This window comes from Hemicordylus capensis, chromosome 2 (assembly GCF_027244095.1).
Source record: "Hemicordylus capensis ecotype Gifberg chromosome 2, rHemCap1.1.pri, whole genome shotgun sequence".
Classification (NCBI taxonomy): domain Eukaryota; kingdom Metazoa; phylum Chordata; class Lepidosauria; order Squamata; family Cordylidae; genus Hemicordylus; species Hemicordylus capensis.
The window spans coordinates 95,805,509-95,825,625 of record NC_069658.1 but is presented as its reverse complement, the minus strand read 5'-3'; the positions used below and the strand labels follow the sequence as shown (position 1 = coordinate 95,825,625).

At 41.2% G+C, this 20,117-nt stretch overlaps 1 protein-coding gene across 1 annotated transcript in view; it reads right to left on the bottom strand.

The window, feature by feature from the left end:
* Positions 1-552: 552 nt before the first annotated feature.
* LOC128348001 (fructose-1,6-bisphosphatase isozyme 2) overlaps positions 553-20,117 on the bottom strand; it is a 30,371-nt gene continuing 10,806 nt past the window's right edge. Inside the window, exons 4-7 of the mRNA XM_053303460.1 lie at positions 18,779-18,919; positions 16,575-16,712; positions 9,042-9,161; positions 553-2,445 (exon numbers count right to left, since the gene is read on the bottom strand). Of these exons, the coding sequence (XP_053159435.1) occupies positions 2,251-2,445; positions 9,042-9,161; positions 16,575-16,712; positions 18,779-18,919 (594 nt within the window). The 3' untranslated portion in view covers positions 553-2,250. The remainder of the gene's footprint in view (positions 2,446-9,041; positions 9,162-16,574; positions 16,713-18,778; positions 18,920-20,117) is intronic.

Sequence of the window (20,117 nt, the reverse complement as noted above, 5' to 3'; positions counted from 1 at the left end):
ATCTGTATACATGTGCATACAAATCTGTACATATGTACAGTTAGTCAAATCTGTACACACGTATAGTTAGTCACACGTTATGTTCAATGCACAGATAGATAGTGGTACTCTTCTTCTCTTAGGAGAGAAGTGTACTAGTAGCTATCCTATGGTTAGTAGTTGAGGGAACCAGAACCCAGCTTCATTTTTAAAATTAACACATTCCTACAAAAACATGTACATGTGTACAGATACCAGTACACATGTACAACAATATCTGAATAGGGCTAGCATAGTCTATAAATAAGCCCTACTAGTCCCTGAGTTTTTCTTTAACGGAATCTAAAGATAAACACTCATTATTTGTTTTTCACTTGTCATTCTTCACAAAGGCACTGACCAAGACTGCTGAAACATATTTCTCTACCAGTCTGCTAATTCATTCTTCTTCCCCACCTGATGTGACCAGCTGGATCTATTTTTGCTCCTGTGTTGGCAAGGTAAGACAGTGTGAGAAAGACCAGAGAATGGATGGGCTGGAGATGGAATGGATGGAAACTCACACAGTCTATATGACAGTATAAGCATGATCTCCAAGAATGAAGAATCTTATGGCATCTAGAAGACAAATTTATTATCACACAAGCTTTTATGAATTAGAACACACTTTATCAGATGCATGAGCATAAATGCATGCACACACTCTCACACCTTATTCACATGTTACATTCAATACAGTACAGATCTGTATGAACACACAGTTATGTTCAACAAGGATACAGTTGTACACTTGCTATCTGTACCCTGCATTTGTGAAGGTCTGAACTCGGATTCAATTTTTAAATGAAAGTGGGTACACTCATTCACACAAAAATATGTACATGTGTACAGACACTTGTATGCACGTACACAATGTCTGAACAGGGCATCAGAGAAAAAGTGTAAATGGGCTGACTGGTTTTTAATTTTGATTAGACTACTTTGAGTAATTTTCCTCATGTCAGCCACTGAGATTAAAAAGGCCATGAAATGCAAGGTGTCGTGGTAGGTCTGTGACATTTCTAAACAGAACCCAAATGTACACACGCTGAGAACAGAGTGACCCTTTCATAAGTGTCACTTTTATTATTATTTATTATTATTTTATTTTATAATAAGCAATTCTTATTGTAAGAAGGATTTGTTGCTGCTTCTTGTAAGAGTAAATTTGTGTCAGTGGAAGAAGTTTGCTTAGTTGCACCAAAAAAGCAGAGAATTGTGCAAATATTCCCATGAAAACAAATTAAGTGCTGCAGTTGTGCAACTGTTGTACAAGTGGAAACATGCTTGTGGTAGCACAGAAGCTCTAGACTTAGCACTAGCTAACACAACAGTCTTGCACCAACCCAATGTCCTTCCGCAAGCAGCTCCTTGCTCTGGATGTCAGCTACTGTGACAGTACAAGTATTCTAGCTATTCTATGTTACTTCAAGGTCAGTAGTGAGAGAGAAACACAGAGTTCCAGTCAAAGCCCCCAAATTTGTCAATAAACTTTGATCCAGTCAAGCAATTTCACACTGGAGTTCTTGTTGAGATCTTTCTGTTGACTTTGAAGTTAGCGGTGGAGTGTTTTGCAACCGACAAATACAACTATGCCTTTGGGAAGGCTGAAAAAAAAACCATGGGTAAACTTCTAGTATGTGTATTTATATAAACTAGCTGGAGGTAAAATCCCTGTATAGAGATGATACTTTTAGTAAACACTACACTAGGAAAACAACACAAAGATAGTAACTTAATCTGCACTAAATGGGGTTATGCTGGCTAGTCAAAACCTCAGCCAATGTGGATTGTCAGCTGCCGACCATTGTTTTCCAGTTTTGATGTTATCCAAGGCAAGTATAATTGGGAACAGGAGCATATTATTTCACAGAGCACAAGACTGCTAGCATCGTGGTGTTCAATAGGAAACACTTGTCTAGAAAACTCAGCTGAACTTACTCTAGATGTAGGTTTGAACTTCACGTTAAAATGTTTTGTCAGGGGAAGAACAAGCAGATGGAAAACAATCCACTTCCCTCAGTAATTGCCACCATTTGGGTTTTGTTCTCATTCTTGTATTACAGAAATGGAAACTACACGTTTAACATTTTGCATTTACTGAAAAGAAATCTTTTTTTAAAAAAAAATCAAAATTGACTTTTTACCACTGCTGTCAACAGGATGAAAATGTTTCATTTCTCGGAGTCATCCTTTCCCCCCAGAAGGTGGCTGGAAAACTTCGGAAGGCCATTAGCTACTTTTCTGGTGTTTCTGCACACAGGCAAGATACTCCTGAACATCCTCTGGGGAACCAAGAACAAGAGGGACTCTTTGATGAATAGACTCTGGCTTCACATCCAGCACTGCCTCTGTCCCTGTGGTAGCTATCCCTCCTGCCTGCTCAATGATGAAAGCCATGGGGTTGCACTCATAAAGGAGTCGCAGCTGTAACAAAAGAGAAAACCAATTAAAAAATTATTATGAATAATAATAATTAATCCAATGAAAGTTAAGTACTTTTAAGTTACATTTATTTCTCATTCACCTTCAGTGCTGAAATAATTTACCCCACTAACTGGACAAAGAGGCACCTCTTAAAGTGATGCCTCTCTATATTTAGCAGGGGGAAGGCAACTATCCTATTCAGAATGGCACAGCATTCCACCAGTGGCTCTCCTCTGTTTGTGTATGTCTCCTTTTAGACTGTATACTGTGAGCCTTTTGGGGACAGGATATTTTCTTCATTTATTTTGTTATATATCCCACTTTGAAAACTTTGTTGAAAACCAGTATATACACATTTTTAATTGCCACCATTGTCTCCAGGTGCCCCCATCCTTGAACAGTCCTCTAATCTGGCTTCCCACCATTTCCTGGTGCACTTTTTATACTTCTGGATGTATGTGACTGTTTCTGATTAGAAGTATAGAAAGTTTCTGCTTGGGTGAATTCTGGATTGGAACTGTGGTGAAGGAAGAGAGTGTTTAGCCTCCTTCAGTAGGCTTATGAGATCATCCAGCATTCTGAGTGTCAGTGTGTTCTCACATCAACTTTGCAATGCCTGGACCAATATGAACCAAATTGGGTACAGTTGTAGGGACACATAGGGAGGGACACCTCAACGGTGTAGTTGTTGATTATGTCATCCACCGTGTAAACGTTTGGGGTGCAAGTGGGCTAACTTGTAAACTGCTTAACCAATGTGAACCAAATCTGCTACAGACATAGGAACACCTCAATGGTGTAGTTGTGATGATGTCATCCACCTAAATTTAAGATGGCAGACACGTAAATGTTTGAAGTGCAAGTGGGCTAACTTGTGGATCATGTAATCAATTTGAACCAAATTTGATACAGTTCTAGTGAGTGATACATAAGGACACCTCAATGATGTCGTTTGTGATTATGTCATCCACCCCAATTCAAGAGGGCGGTCCCACATGAATGTTTGAGGTGCAAGTGGGCATCGATTTGGACCAAATTTGGTACAGTTGTAAGGAAAGTAGGCATATTGGTTTTTACTAGAACAACTTGTTTTATTCCTTGTAACACTGAAAATGGCTTTCCTGCAGTTTACCTCTGGAAGGAAGCTGGTGGCAGGAGAAAAGGCTAAAAGCCCCTTCCACACACACTATGGTTTTGATCCTGTCCACAGCCCCCCATAGTTGCTATTTATACCCATGTTGACTTGAAAGGGCCAATGATGTGGTTAGCATAACAGCTATCTTGGCCCTAATCATGAAACCTTTTTAAAATGGCTGGAGGCACCAGCACTACTTACTTACTCCCTGTTTTGCTTTATTAGCGTCACTTTACTGCAGCCACCGTTCAAGTATTCTGCTCTGATGTTGTACTGAAGTGATAGCACAACAAATATGATGACTTTGGACCAGAGCTGTACAACTTCAGTCCTCCAGCTATTGTTAAACTACAGCTCCCATCATCCCTGACTACTGGCCACTGTTGCCAAGACGAATGGGAGTTGTAGTCCAACAGCAGCTGGAGGACCTAAGTTGTGCAGCCCTTCAACATTATTGTAACCTTCCTCAGATTCATCCCTTGATTAATAAAGAGAATAAGTGTAGGTAGCTAGCCAAGGAATCTATAATCTGATGCATAAATATTGTGTACAATATTTGCACAAATTGAATACAAAGCACAAATACATCTATTTGCACAAATTGAATACGAAGCAATGTTTAACCTCCAGCAAGGCTGATCAGGAATGCTGCTTTAAAGATAGGTGTGTTTGCTCAGATTAATTTTGGAGTCAGAAATCTAATTTTGCCCATCTTGGGTTTCATCTTGAAGGAAGCTCTTCAGACTGATCTTCTTAGGGAACCCAAGTCCCCTAAGTGGGTTTCCCCCCAAATGATGACAATGGTCATTTTATCAAACGTTTATTAAATCAAAGTGTTATTTAACTGACTTCAAAATGAAAATGTTCGGTTCTGGAAAACTCTGGCGACACAGAAACCAAATGGTTTAAATAGGATTACAGAATATTGCACCCAGAATAAGAACCTGGAGTGTGGGATGGGGGAAGATAAAACTGAGGGAGCGATTGACAGCAAAGGAGAGAGAGGATGAGGGAATAAAGGCACAAAGAATGGCACCAGGCAAGGCTTCCTGCAGACTGATGGTGCACTAGTCAAAAAGCAACACTCTGCTGCTTCCAACCTGACAGGCATTCTGTGTGAAGATAGTTGCCCTAGTCCAATGTTATATTCCATAAATATATCATCTAGCCTGTTCACACATTACACTGCATGTACATTCAGGAGTTTGTACACATGTTTTAATGTGAATAACTGTACATGCCTCTATTTTAAAAGTGAATCGGGTACGGAAGCCCGCAAAGGCACTATACAGAGATGACGTGTATTGCTGAATATGCATTCTGGCATGCACTGAACATAATGTGTGAATAATTATACATGCATACAGATCTGTATGAGCATACATCATACACAGATTATAAATGTGGGGCAATTCACATAACTGGGCGGGCAGGCAGGCAGGATTTATCCTATCTTTCCCCAGACAATCAATGGTTGCCTCTTTGGCACACGAGCTGCACAACCACACGGCCCGTGCTGCTGCAAGCAATGCAGAGTACTTTCCGCACTTCTTGCGGCCGCGTGGCTCAACAGAGGCCAGGACTCATTTTCCTGGCCTCTGCATATCTCACAAAGGCACTGCACAATGAGTGTGGTGCGCAATGAGTGCGGTGCGCAATGAGTGCAGTGCCCCACCAGACTGCCACTCTAGGTGCCCATCTCTGTGTCTACTTGGGCTCCAACACAATCCTGACAGTCAAGTTAAGGGAGCACTAGCTCCCTTAACCTCAGCTAAGAGCCATGCTTGGGAATGGGGTTAGGCTGGCCAGTAGTGCCAGGATCCCTCCAGATCCTGGCGCTCCACACAAGTAGCCTAGCTCAGGCTAGGCTGCCCTAACCTGGGCTAGGCTGCTTGTGAGAACAGCCTTATAGTGTGATTAGCACTTCTATGTAAATGGCTGACATCCAGCAGCCTTACTACTAGATATGTAGTGCTTCGTTGTGAGGTTGCTGCACCCTTCAAGGGAGGTGTAGGGGCTGTGCTAACAGGCAGATGTGCAAGCAGTGCCTCCGCAGGTCCCCGCCCTTATCCCAAATGGGAAAACCTGTGAACGTACTGCTGCACAAGGGTCCATTTTGCTCAGTCCTAACGTTTCCTTTGAGGGCACAGCAGCCCTGCAGTGCAGCATTACATGCCAGTGGAGGCAGGCTGCCACCAATGTCACTATACACTGATATCATGTATATTGGGTTTTGTTTCTTAATGTTCTTAAAATGGTCCTTTAGGAACATAGGAAGCTGCCTTATACTGAGTCAGACCATTGATCCATTCAGCTCAGTATTGTTTTTAGCCACTTATGAGATCACCCAGGAAGAGGGGTGTGTGTGGGGGGGTACATGATCTTAGCCAAAAGGCTGAGAAGCATTTCTTTTAAAGGATAAACAGACATTACATGTAAGGTAGACAATTCTTTTGTTTTCACTTGTAGATCCCATCAATAAATTGTATCATATTTATGATGTTTTAGTGATGCATCCAGGAGCAGCCATTAAATCTGCACAGATGGTATATAATTGGGTATATATCCAATTATACATATTATTTTATGTATTGGTTACTGTTTTTCTTGTGCTGGTCTTTGACTGTAATAAAGGCTGATTGATGTCGTCATCTACCCCAATTCAAGATGGGGGTTTGGGGGGCACATGTAGCCTAACTTGTGAACTGCTTAAGCAATTTGAACCAAATCTGGAACAGTTGTATGGACCTATATGCACACCTGAACAGCATAGTTTGTGATGATGTCATCCACCGCAATGATGGGCACATGAACATTTGAGATGCAAGTGGGAACCGATTTAGACCGATTTGCACAATTGTAGGGGCACATAGTATCAACAGTGCAGTTTGTGATGATGTCATCCACCCCAATTCAAGATGGTGGATGTATGAACATTTAAGGCAGAAGTGGGCTAACTTGTGAAGATGGAAATTATCAGTTAAGAGAATAGTGAAAGGAAAGCAGGCAGATTAGTTCTTACCAGAACATCTTGTTACTGACTGCAGAGGCTCTCCAGGGTTTCAGGCAGGAGTCTCTCTCAGTCCTACCTGGGAAATGTCAGGGATTGAACCTTGGACCTTCTGCATGCAAAGCAAATGCTCTATCACTGAGCAACGCTTCATCTCCCAAGATTGCATATGTGCTCTCCCATCCAGGCACTAACCACACCATTATCTGCTTAGCTTCAGCAAGGTAATGCTGGATAATGTGCCAGACCATGCTCTGGGTTTCACTAAGTGGGGGAAATGTACCCAATACCCTTGTTTTATCAGCACATCAAAATGTCATGAATGAAACCCTGAACAATTTATATTCCCTTGCTTGTTTCATAATCCACAAGAGGCTGGCTCAAGCCTGAGTTTTAAAACCTTGTCCTTATTAGGTGGTGCATGTACTTGTAAATTTCGGTAAGTGAAACCATCATGGGGAAACTGCTCGTGACTTTAGTAACAGATGGGCACAAGGCACATTTCCATCCTGTATTATTTCCCTTTGTACTTTGAGAAAGCAGTTTGCTGAGAACAAAGATCTGAAGATGCTTCTGTGCCAGAAATGTAAAGTATACTGTTCATTTCACAGTACAGTGTTCATATCACCAAATCGTTCCCTGCCAGTTCAACCATAACATCATTTTATCCAAAACATTTTGTTTGCCATTGTTTTATAAATGCATTTCTTTCTTGATTAAAGCAATCCATCCATAGAAAAAGCTCAGTTCTGAGGTTCAAACTACACAAGATGTTAAATGCATGTTTGTCTAACTTGGCACTTATATGGCAGGTACACAGGGCCTGATTCAGACCGGGGCCAAAGTGCCAACATAGGGAGTGTTTACCTCCACACAGGTTTCCCACCAAAATTCCCTCCTGTCATAGTTTTAGAATCAGCCTCATTTGGGGAAAGCATTCTATGTTCAAATGGATTTTCACATATGAATTTGCTTTCCCCCCTGTCCTTCGCAATCTCTCTATTGATCCTGATCTCCCAGAAAAACTTAAAGGAAGAAGAAGAGAGAACTGAATACTCCCTTAGCCTTTTACAATAAGAATTTATGTTCTCATACTAAAGCAGTTAAAAGAAAAGATGAACCACAGTGGTAAGCCACGACAATTCTGCAGTTACTCTCTCTGTCTACATGTCATGACAGTTCTACATGCTTGCTAAATCAGCTGTAATCAGAAAGGTCATGCTGCTAATCCTAGCATCCAAGCAGACAGAAGAACTGAGTTACTGAAGACTTCCTTTTTGCATTCACTTCACATTCATTCACATTCACATTCACATTTTTGGAAAATCACATCACATTCATATCTTCGCATCTTGTGATTATAATTAATAACTCTGGATGAAGACAGTCAAAACATTCCCAATAGTGGGAATTCATCCTTTGAACTTGCCTTATGCAAATGTGTGCATCTTTGTGCAACAATGTTAAGATGATGAGCATAGCTCTACATTTCATTTCCCTTTATACAATCCTTTTAACCAACCCGTTTCTTATGGCACAAAATGGCTTCAACTATCTGCTTAGGAAGATTGGAATCTGATAACGATTCCAATGGAAATCTGATGACGTTTCATTTCATGTAACAGTTGCTTACACAAAAAACTATTTCCAAGCAATAGTTCTGTTACCCAATGTTTGACTGTAAATACATAATGAAGCCAAACCTGTGCATGAGAACTGTGCCAGGATCATGTCCATTCCTAGTGGTGCCTTGGCAGCAAACCCGCCTCTGGAACCTCTTAAATGAGGTTATGAGAGTGAGTGCTCTCTTAACCCTGTTTTACTGATCATCTGCCAGCCACAGCTGCTTGCAGCCTGGGCTGACAGACTGCGGGGCTCCCAGCCAGCTTTTGGGGAGGGGAAGGGGGACCCCTCAAATGCACTGGGCTCACATGGCACCCTGATCCTCCAAGCTACTGGCAGCAGCTGGCAATTGGGTGGGCGATTCCCCCACCCAACAAATTGGAACAGATCAGCTTTTTAAGCTTTTTAAGGCTTCCTCCCTGCTGACCCTGTATCCCTTTCTCACCAATCGTGTTTTATTACTGAAATACTCCATCATTCTAGACCAGAGCAGACCTGGACAACTTTGCCCCCCCGCCAGTGGTTTTTAGACTACAACTCCCATCATTTCCAGCCACAATGGCCAGGGATGATGGGACTTGTAGTCCAAAATTTGCAGGAGGGGTGAAGTTGTGTAACTCTGTTTTAGACAAATTTGAAAAGACTCACATAATGGTGATCCTGAACAGCAATCAGTTTTGACTCCAATGTCCTTTTGATATTGCAAAATTATCTCCACTGGGACTCTGTGCAGCTCTATTTATTTTTACTACATTTATCCAGTTATGTACATATGTCATTCTGTAGAACATAATACATTATATATAGTTTAGGGTGAGAAAAAGTTACCTTTCCTTTTGGACTCTTCTGGTTAGCTGGATACAAAAAGATCCCACCATACACCAGAGTACGGTGAACATCAGCCACCATGGAACCTACATATCTGGCTCCATATGGAGAACTACCATCCTATAAAACAAAGGAGACAGAGGGATTGGACAACATTTGTTCACTTCCGTGTTAAGATGCAAAACCTGGACTGAAAAACAGCCAGTGTGATCTAGTCTGTATCTCCAGCAATATAAATACTCAGAAGGGCTGCTATGTCCATTTGGCAGCAAGTAAAATTAATATGACAATGGTTCCTAAGCTACTGAGATAATGTTGCCTTTGGGAGGTCCTCCTGATGTTCTGCCATTCAGAAGCACAACTCTGCTAGACCCTTGCTTCACATTGTATTTGTCACTGGGCTGCTTCAAAAAATCACATGGAACCAAGATTAAAGCTTGGCTCTGCATGACAAACCTGAGCCTCAGGGGCACACGCTCCCTGACTCCCACCCACCTTCCAGTGAATTGTACCCTTTTGATTTAGGCTAGAAACAAGCCACAATCAGTTGTGACATACCAAGAGACCAAATTCCCTAAAATAAACATAGATTGAAATCCAGGCCTTGGGCTCAGACTTTTCCTGCCCCTTCTCCATTTCACTGAATGCTGGTGGTGACAGGGAAACTTTGAACATGCTGGTGTCACATCGTCCACATTCTAGTGAGTTCCTAGTGCATATGCTTGTTGTAGGTTTAATTCTATTTTTGGTAAGTACTATCTTTGCAGTCCAATCTGATGCATGTTTCCTCAGAAGTAAGTCCTAATGAGTCCAATATGGCTTACTCCCAAGCACAGTTCTACATGACAACTTTGAACCACAAACTATGGGAAATCACTCACAGTACTTTGACCATTCATTTTGCTTTTTTCACCAACTCTGAACAAAATGTTGTCATGTCACAATCACACAACTTTTTAAACCAAACATTACTAGAGAGATGTGGATCAGCAGAAGCTACATGTTCCCTGTAGTTTGGACTACATTAAAAATGCAGAGAGATGGAAAAAGAGATAGGAAAATTGCAAAGATGCTTTTACTTTAATCTGGCTGACCAGTACTTGCCTATTGCCCTTAAGAACTCCCACTGATAACTTATCCTTTTATCACTTGTCATATGCCAAACAACATTTACAGCAGCAGATTAACATCTCATTAGTTTCCCTTTCAGATGTTATAATCACAAGAGCCTTTGGGGGAAGCTTCCATTTACTGATGGAGAGGTTCCCTGAAAGAGATGGTGTAAGAGTCTCTTTGGCTAAGAGGGCCATTCTGTCATCATCCCCTACTGCCCTTCTCATCTCCTCCTACCCTCAATGATGCAGGGGTTTTTGGAGGACAACTCCTTGGATGGAGTTGTCAAGAAATGATGGTCAAAAAAGTCACACTACTGTGGACAATGTACAAAGGTCAGTTGTGGCCTGGGTGCTTCAGGAATCAGCAGTGAGTTTCTGATGGCCCTGGACCCTTGGCAACTGTTCACACATGCCAATCCAGATTCTAGCTCTGCATACCCACATTTTGTGGAATGGAGTCTGGAATTGTAGCTTCCATCTATTTTGACGTTCTCATGTTTAAAACTAAAAGGGTTTAATTCCTTCTCAACATGGCAATCCTGTAGATTTCTCTTGCCAGATATTCCATGTGTTTTCTTCATTATGATCATTTATGCTCTGTTATTCTGCACCTGCATTCTAAGGAGGAAGAGCTAACCACATAACTCAAGAGAAACAATCCATGAGCAGCATAACTGTACATTTCATTTCCCTTACTTCTTAGAAACAAACCAGTCTTCTGTGCCACAACTGTGCCTCAACATGGCTTCAGCCAGCTGCTACAAAAGGCTTTAGGCTGGTTGAGATGTCTGAGTTTACAACGGAATCTGATAAAGTTTCATTTCATGTAATAGCCTCCCTGGCACCCAGTGGAAATCTTTTTACAGCTGGTATAAAGGAGAAAACTCTTATGACAAGAAAAAGCAGCCAGCCATTTAAAGTTGAGTTTAAAAAACTAGCGTCTGATCAATGTCAACAGCAAACTTTGCAATTACTGCATTGATAATGATGATTTCAGGGCAAGTAGGAGTGCTGCCTTGTTTCTTGAGAGGGACTCTGTTCCTTTAAGAGTAACATGGCAAGGCAATGTTGGGGAGAGAGGTGCATGTTAAATTTCTACTTGCTATGTGGTTGTCAAATACACAAAGGCCTTTTTCAAGAAAGGAAAGGTAGTAATCCCATTGGCTTCCTACATGTCTTTGCGTTGTAACATTTCAGTTGATTAATGCTTCCAAATGTAGCTCAGAGTTACTTAAGTTTTAAACAACATCATCATGAACAGGTTTGTTCAGGATGTGCTCACCTGCTGGTTTTATTGACTCATAGGATATCAACAGTATTAGTTGTACAGATATTAACAGGAACAACTTGCAGAACAGAGGTGAAGTAAAGTCGGTCGGAGGCTGATGTTTGTGTCTTTGAAATGTAGGCGGGTAAGATCTAGTGAAATAACGTCCTTGTTTCCATTTTGGACTTTTTGCTATTACTAACTACACAAGCAACTTCATTTTCAAGGTCAGGCATTTCTAGTCATGTTCTGATCTGTGCAAATGTGCCCAGATTACTTTAAAAAGAAATTTGTTTCCTGTTTTTCATTTGCTTACTTTCTGAAAAAAGCTGAGTTCGGCCTTCCAAAAAACCCAACTAATTTCTGTTTCAGATAAATGACATAAATGACTGTAGCGCATTATAGCACAAACCAAAGGTCACTGGGGCTGGGGATTATGGGAGCTGAAGTCCAATAACATCTGAAGACCCAACGCTGAGAATCCCTGGTATGGCCCATCCCACTCCTTTTCTCCTAGAGCTCTTAAGAGAAGGTTCCATCTCCCTTAAAGGGCCCTCCCAGCACTGAGAGAAGCACAGCATAGTGGGAAATGGCTCTCACATTGAAGTCTTTTTTGCTGCTTGAAAATTCATGAAAATCACTGAAATAACTAAAGAACATTTATAGGTTTTTCTGCCTGAACTCTTGTGCAAGCATTTGCAGAAGAGTTCAGTGGCTGTTTTCCTTCTGTAGATGTTCCCTTGGATCCATCCCTAAGGCTGTAATCCTATGCACATTTAACTGAGGGTAAGTCCTATTGAACACAGTGAGCAGCAGCCAGACTAACTTACTCTTGAGTAGTCATACTGAAATCAAGTAGTCCCATATAGTAACTCCTTAGTAGCACAACAACAACAATTTATATACCACTTTTCAACAAAAGTTCCCAAAGCAGTTTATATAGAGAATTAATTAATTAATTAATTAAGATGGATCCCTGTCCCCAACGGGCTCACAGTCTGAAAAGAAACCGTAAGACAGACACCAGCAACAATCACTGGAGGGATTCTTTGCTGTGGATGGATAGGGCCTGTCACTCTCCCTCTGCTAAATAAAGAGAATCACCATGTTAAAAAGGCACCTCTTTGCCTAGTTATCAGGGGTTAGCTTAGTAGTAGCACTGAGTAACTTGGTCTGGATGCTGCTCAGTTGAACTTACATCCAAGTAACTATTTTCAGGATTAAGCTGTACCAAGTGGCAAACCTAAAAGAGAACAATACCCATTATAAACCCCTGCTAACTGGGCAAAGAGGCACCTTTGGACGTGGTGACTCTCTTCTACTGTACTTAGCAAGAGAGAAATAGTCGCTATTCAACCCAGAATAGTAGCCCCGCCCCCTCACTCCTTTTGCTATGTAAACCACTTTGTGAACCTTTTGTTGAAAAGCAATGACGTTCTGAGCAACACTCTGTGTGTGTTTTAAGGAAATGTGTGCTCAGCCATGCAAGAGTGCTCTTTCACAAATGTATGGCATTGCACAAATGGAATTGCACAAACGTAATGCAACTATTTGCAGCTGTACAATGGACAGCCTCTATTTCCAATTCATTAATTATGAAAAGAAGAATGGCAGGCATACTCACATTGTGCACTTTGTCAGCCATTTTTCTTATTACAATTAATCAATATAACTGGCTTGTTAGAAGTCTTTGGGCCAGTTTGGACAAGCACCACCCAAACTGGCCAGACGGAAGGCTAGATCTACCATTTATTCCACTCTACATTACCTACCTCTTTCCTTTCCAAATCTTCTCATAGGGTGGGATAAGACATGCTGAGAGTGTATCTATCCTGATGTCACAGAAGGATGTCCCAATACACTGTTGGGGTGTCCCTTAATCTGATCACATAAGGGGGCATTAATCTGAATTGCCCCTCCTCATACGTTCCAAAACAAGGATTTAGAGTGTGTGGAGAGGAGCAATTCAGATGAAAGCCCCGCTTCATGTGATTAAGACTGACTCTGACAGCACATCGGGATGTGATCCAGTGGCGTCAGAGTGGGCACACTCTTGGCATGACCTCGTCCTGACTGCATGTTGTGGCGAACATCTTTGACTTCTAGTACCACCTTATTAGATTAGTGCATAAACTGAATCAGATGATGTCAGTACTTGACTTAGAGCTTTCCAAAGAAAATACAGATGAAAGAGCAGGAAGTTATTGTTTCAGTACTGAACTGGAAGCTACTGCAATGCTATTTGCTACTGGAGATCCTGGGTTATTTTTGATGCAACATAAATTAAACATCACTTCAGTTTTCTTAGAGCACCCAGCACATTGTTGATATGGCACTAAATAATGCTGCATAGTCGTAACTGGAAGCTTTGTGAAATTCTGTTTTTAGATTGTGGTTATTTCAGGTCCTTGCACGATCTGGATTTGGGTGATGGTATATTGTCATATGCTATATAACAGCAATCTCAGACGGCTATTAGGGGCTGGGCCGAGCCATCTAGGTTCTTTGCCATTTTCTCCTACCCCTTCCAAAACCTCTACCATCTTGTGGCTTAGGTTAGCATCAGTCTCTGGGACACTGTCAGCAGCTGTGAGATGGTCTGGGAATGAAAGGGATCTGTAGCTTAGAATGGGAAAAATCTAGCCTCCAACAAATCTGCCCAGGGGCACTCCCATTTGCATTCCAATCTGGCCTTGCCAAGAGTGTCCCTGCACAGGCTGAGTGCTGTTTGTTTTAAGTGGCATGAAAGTTGCATGTGGCCTGCTACACCATTCCTTCCCAGCTCAAGAAAAGCTAGGCCACCTTCAATTGGCAATCTCTTTGAGTCACTGGCTGGCCAATGAAGCACAAGTGTAAGTAGGGTGTGTGGGCACACCCTACTTACACAAACACTCCCTGTGCTCTGCAAGCACTTAGATCAGAAATGCTTTGCAGAAGGTCAGTGATGTGTCTCTGATCAGACTATGTGCTTACGGAGCACAGGCAGCACTCTGGACCAGACTCTCAACCCACTAGTACAACAACGCAAGCACAGGATAGGGGGAGTTATGCGAGAAGTGCTGATGAGTGCCTGCCCACCCTACTTATACTTGTGCTTCATTAGCCAGTCATTGCCAACCACTAAAATGAATTCATTTTAATCCAGGCTGAGCTAGATTCCACAGTTATTGTAGATTCTATTGTGGAGGTATCTAGCAACTCCTCTTATAGGATTAGATTGGATCACTCAGTTTGTGACTCCTGAGGAAGTGGACAAATTGCTTCAGTCTGTGCGTCCAGCATCCTGTTCTCTTGACCTTTGCCCACCTTGGCATATCCCATCTAGTAATAATATTATCATAGAGAGACTGGTAAATATTATAAATGCTTCTCTGAGGGAGGGCAGGATGTCTCCTTCCCTTAAGGTGCTTGCTTATTAGACCTTATTTGAAGAAACCTGCATTGGATCCCTCAGAGCTAGCTAATTATAGGCCTGTTTCTAATCTTCCATGGTTGGGTAAGGTGATTGAGTGGGTGGTGGCCTCTCAGCTCCAGGTAGTTTTGGATGAGGCAGATTATTGAGACCCATTTCAAACCAGCTTTTATGTGGGTTGTGGGGTAGCGATTGCCTTGGTTGGCCTGATGGATGATCTCCAGTTGGCTATCGACAGAGGGAGTGTGACTCTGCTGATCCTTTTGGATATCTTGGCGGGTTTCAATGATCATGGTATCCTTCTGGACCACCTGAGGGAGGTGGGATTGGGTGGCACTGTGTTTACAGTGGTTCCATTCCTACCTCTCTGATAAATTCCAGATGGTAACCCTGCCGCCTATTACCATCTTCTGGAGAGGTCCGGTTACGGTTGCTGCTGACTCGTTTGGTGGTGACTTGGAACCAGACTTTCTCTGTGGCTGGAAAATGCTTTTTGTTGAAATAAGAGCATCTCCCTCTCTGATTGCTTTTAGGAAGAACCTCAAGATGTACCTGTTCTCCCAGGCTTGTAACTGGAATTCATTTTAATAACTTGTTTTAATAACTTGTTTTATGAGATTGTTTTATTATATTTTGTGGACTTTTAATCTGTGTTTACCTTTTAATATTGTTTTAAATTTTGTACACTGCCTAGAGATGTACATATCAGGTAGTATAAAAATATGATTAATAAATAAACAGTTGCATGACAGGGAGACACTCAATAGGTGCTGTCAGATAGAAGCAGTCACATTACTATCCACATTACTATCGCTAAAGAACCGAGGCCTTGGGAACGTACATTTGTGACACATCATGGGCTTCAGAGGGAAGGGGAGATTGTTGAAAATTGCCACTTCTCCCACTTGCATGACATCACAATGTTAATGTGGAAATCAGCACTGCTGCACCTGCACAGCACTAGTCTGTATGCCAGCCTCTGTATTTTACACATCAATAAGATTTTATTAATATTGCTTAGAATGCTATTGCACATTAATTTTGTATTGTGCACCACTCCAATAGCTAGTCTTCAATGGGAAAAAACTTTTATATCAGTGTTTTGGAATATATTTTATAGGGATGTGCATGAATCATGATTTGGAATTCGAATTGCTACGCATGCCTTTAAAACAGGGGGATTCCACATCCCCTTTAATGAGGAGAAGAGCAGGTCCATACCTGCTCCTCCGGTGCACACTGCCATTTCTTTAAGTACGGCTCTGACCATGCAAATTGCCACCACTTGTGAAGAGGCCATGTGTGTGCTGGTGTTGCGCAGCAGGGGCAGCTGGGGGTGAGCACCACTGGCGTGTGCTGATAACTGGGGAAAAGGTTCTGCTTAAGGAAATAGCAGCGAGTGCCAGAGGAGGAGGTATGGACCTGCTCTCCTCCGTATTAAAGGGGATGTGGAGTCCCCCCCATTTTAAAGGGATGTGGCACCATATGGATTCTGAATCGCATTTCATCCATATCCCTTGGTGGACTTGGAGTATTCCACTGTGTAACTACTTTCCTACTAAATAGGACTGCATTGCCTAGAATTAATGAATCTGATTGTAATAAAAATCAGGGTATAGGATTTCCAAGGCACTGGATGCTAAAATGAATGTATACAAAATATACAATGGTGATGAGATTGGCTATTTAACAAATGGCATAAATGTCTACGATAAAGTGACCTCAAAAAGATGTATTACCTCAGGAAATTTCTTCTTCTGTAAATACTCTGTTACTGCAGGATCAAAGTACTTGGCATAGCCCTCATTAAGGCTGTAGATTTTCCCTCGTTTCTTGATTTTCACATCTTTTTCCACCAAAATGAATTCACCAAGAGCCTACAGAATCGTTAAAATATGTCACAATTAATAAATGTTGCAAGGTCACCTTCTTGACTTTCTGAGGCATATTCATATTTATTGGTTCAGGTACTCCCCATTTCTCCAAGTGATAAAGAGTCCAGAGGAAATTTTATAAGATCTAATTTCCTTTGGATGAGAGGGTTAGAGAGTTATGGTATAATATTTCTTTTATTTAAACAAGCAAAACATAAGTAAACAGACATGTCTATAACAGCACAAATCCACCAGCTCTTCCTCAGATTCCCAGAGAGAATCCCTACCCATCAAGGTTTATCCTTTCAACCCAATTTACAGGTTTTAATCCCTCTGTCTCTGATTTTCCACTTTCCCATTTAGACTACAAAACTGGTTCCAAACTTGCCTCTCACTAACTGGAAAATGTCACCAAATTCTGGTAGGTGTTAGATTCCAAAGAGAGATTCTCAGCAATCAGGAGAAAATCTCCTGTTATTAGTGCTCATCAGCCAATCATCCTTAACTATCAGTAAGCTTTCAGCCTAACATAGCTTTGTCTTCCATCTGGAAAGACCAATCTATGTTAGGTTGATAGCTTTCTTATCCATTTCTTGAAACGTAATATCTGTACAAAAAGAGTACAAACAAGGGGAAATATGTGTACAATAAATGAATATGAAAAAGTCTGCCATGTCTTATGTAGCAAGGTAGGTCATGGCTGAATTAGGATTCCATCCCTGTACATGCACATTCTGACCTCCTCTTTCTCATGCACAAAAGCCAGCAACCAAAGCCTTTCCATAAATGGTGGTGCTATATGCATAGGGCAGTGCACTCTCTACTGTGCCACCTTTCCTCAGTTATTAACTTATCCCTGATAAAAACAGGTGATCATTACTTCTAGGTGTAGATGGATAAGGCTATTGCTGACACCATCCACTTCTTAATAGGCATCCTCATGGATATTTTGAAGAAACTGAATATGCATCCAAATGCTTTGGAATCCAGAATTTACACTCTACTTGCCCTGGAGTCTTCAGACTACATTACAATCCACATTGCAAAAGCGATTATAGGATAAACATGGGTCTTGCAGTCTGTACAGGATTAATGGCCTTGATGTAGGTGGCAAATCACCTCTTCTTGTTTTGCTTTTTTGTAACACTTGAGTGGCTGGTTTAGTGCATAGACCCCAAGATAAAACTGTAGGAAGCTGCTAGACAGACGTATCCTTTATCATACAAGTTAAGGTCACAAAATCATGTCCACTATGAGCAGGACGCTATATGGAAGAAAGAGCTCAAACAGGATGTGATCAGAGGGCAAATTATATCCCTTTGACTCTAGCAGAATGGTAATAAACAGGAGAGTATAGCCACCTAATGGCACAGCGGGGAAATGACTTGATTAGCAAGCCAGAGGTTGCCGGTTCGAATCCCCGCTGGTATGTTTCCCAGACTATGGGAAACACCTATATCGGGCAGCAGTGATATAGGAAGAAGCTGAAAGGCATCATCTCATCCTGCGTGGGAGATGGCAATGGTAAACCCCTCCTGTTTTCTACCACAGAGAATCACAGGGCTCCGTGGTCGCCAGGAGTCAACACCAACTCGACAGCACACTTTACCTTTATTCACTAATACTGCAAATATTATTTAAAATGTAATCTATGCCAAAATTTCAAGTGACCATTTGTGCTGTGAATATAGGGCTTTATTGAGCCCCAAAATATTCTTCAACACTACATTCATCTTTCCCTCTACTTTTCATCGTCAGATTGAAGCCTCAATTTGCTTCAATGACATTTTCCCCCAAACGTCTCCATGCTTGCTACATAGTCATAGCTAATCAGGAATTATGAACCTAGGATGATGACATCATGACATGAAGATCTCACACAACCAGTTCAGAGCAAGTTGAGAAAGCATTGCTATTGCTCAGAATTGTTGTTACTCCAAATATTTTCTTCCCTATTGCTGAAAGGCAAAACACATCGCACATTTTCATGAAAAGTGCCTCCCTGTTTTGCTTCAGCAATGTTAAAAGGCAACAGAAGATGGAATTAATAATTACTATTTGTGCAGTACCGGATCCAGCATGAAGCAATCCACTCCTTGTCCTGTGGAAAGGGCCACCAGTGTAGCACTGCCATACAAAGCATAGCCTGCTGCGACGATGTTGCGTCCAGGCTGCAAGGCATCTTTTTCAGAAGGCTCATCTTCTGTTGTCTAAGGGAAAGCATCCATTATTATAGCACCCATACCTCAAGTATTTTGTTATTATATCACATCTGTGTGGAAAAAATGGAACTCCAGATGCAGATTGGAACCTCTCTCAGTAATGGAAAAGCTGCCACCTCCCTTCTTCTTGTAACAGAACCTTTAATAATTTTTGCACATATACCTGGTATGTACTACTGTGAAAGAGCTTGAAGGCATTTTTGTAAGACAATCTCCAGCTATGATTTAACACCAAACTGCACCTGGAACCATACAATAGCAGGAGCACATCCAACAGTATTTCAGTTTCTAGAACTGCAGTAAATCACTTAGTACTTTAAGATTAACACTGGAAACCAATTCACACAAACATTTTTTAAGATGGAAAAATCAGCATTATAAAGTGGTCATGTACATGCATGATTTCCAACACAGTAAAAGTTTTGTTCAAGGACATGAACACTGCTAATTATTCTGGCATTTTTCAGGATGTAATAACTAGCCATCTTACAGCATGGATGCCCTTACACAAGTCCATTTTCTACTGTATATGATGAATAGTCACCTTGTGGTGATTTTTCCATCTCAGAAAATGTGCGGGAATTCAACTATAGTGCATTAACTGTGAAAAACTGTATATTTGTATTTCTGTGCTTGTTGGGTAAAATAAGGAAATACTGCTTGCTTCCCCCCCCCCCTTTTTTTTTTTTGCAAATCTCATGCATACACTTGCTAGCCTCATGCCAGTTATGAAGTCTTGAAAATTATCCATCAAAAGACTCATCTCAAATCAATTATTGATTCGATAGTCTAAGGTAGTTCCCCCAGGAGTACCAGAAGGAACATGAATCTTTTACTGCTTTTGAAAAAGAGTTTCACAGACTATTGCATTTCCTCAGTATTGATTCACTAAAGAGTGTGAGCATGCAACTGAGTTTGTCTCAAGAAAGATAATTTTGTATGATGGTTCTAAAAATATTTTTCAGGCTCCAGTCTTAGAAATCATTACCAATCTTAGAAATCAGTACTTAAATGCAAATTCTTTCATGTGATTAATGTCCCCAATAGATAAAGAATAAATAAATAAATAATAGCTTTGTATTGCTATTTGTATATTGCTCTTCATCCTAGGAACAAATTAAAAAACAGCAAATAAAACAATCCTAAAATTCCCTTTTTAGTGTATCAATAAGTGTATCTTATTGGC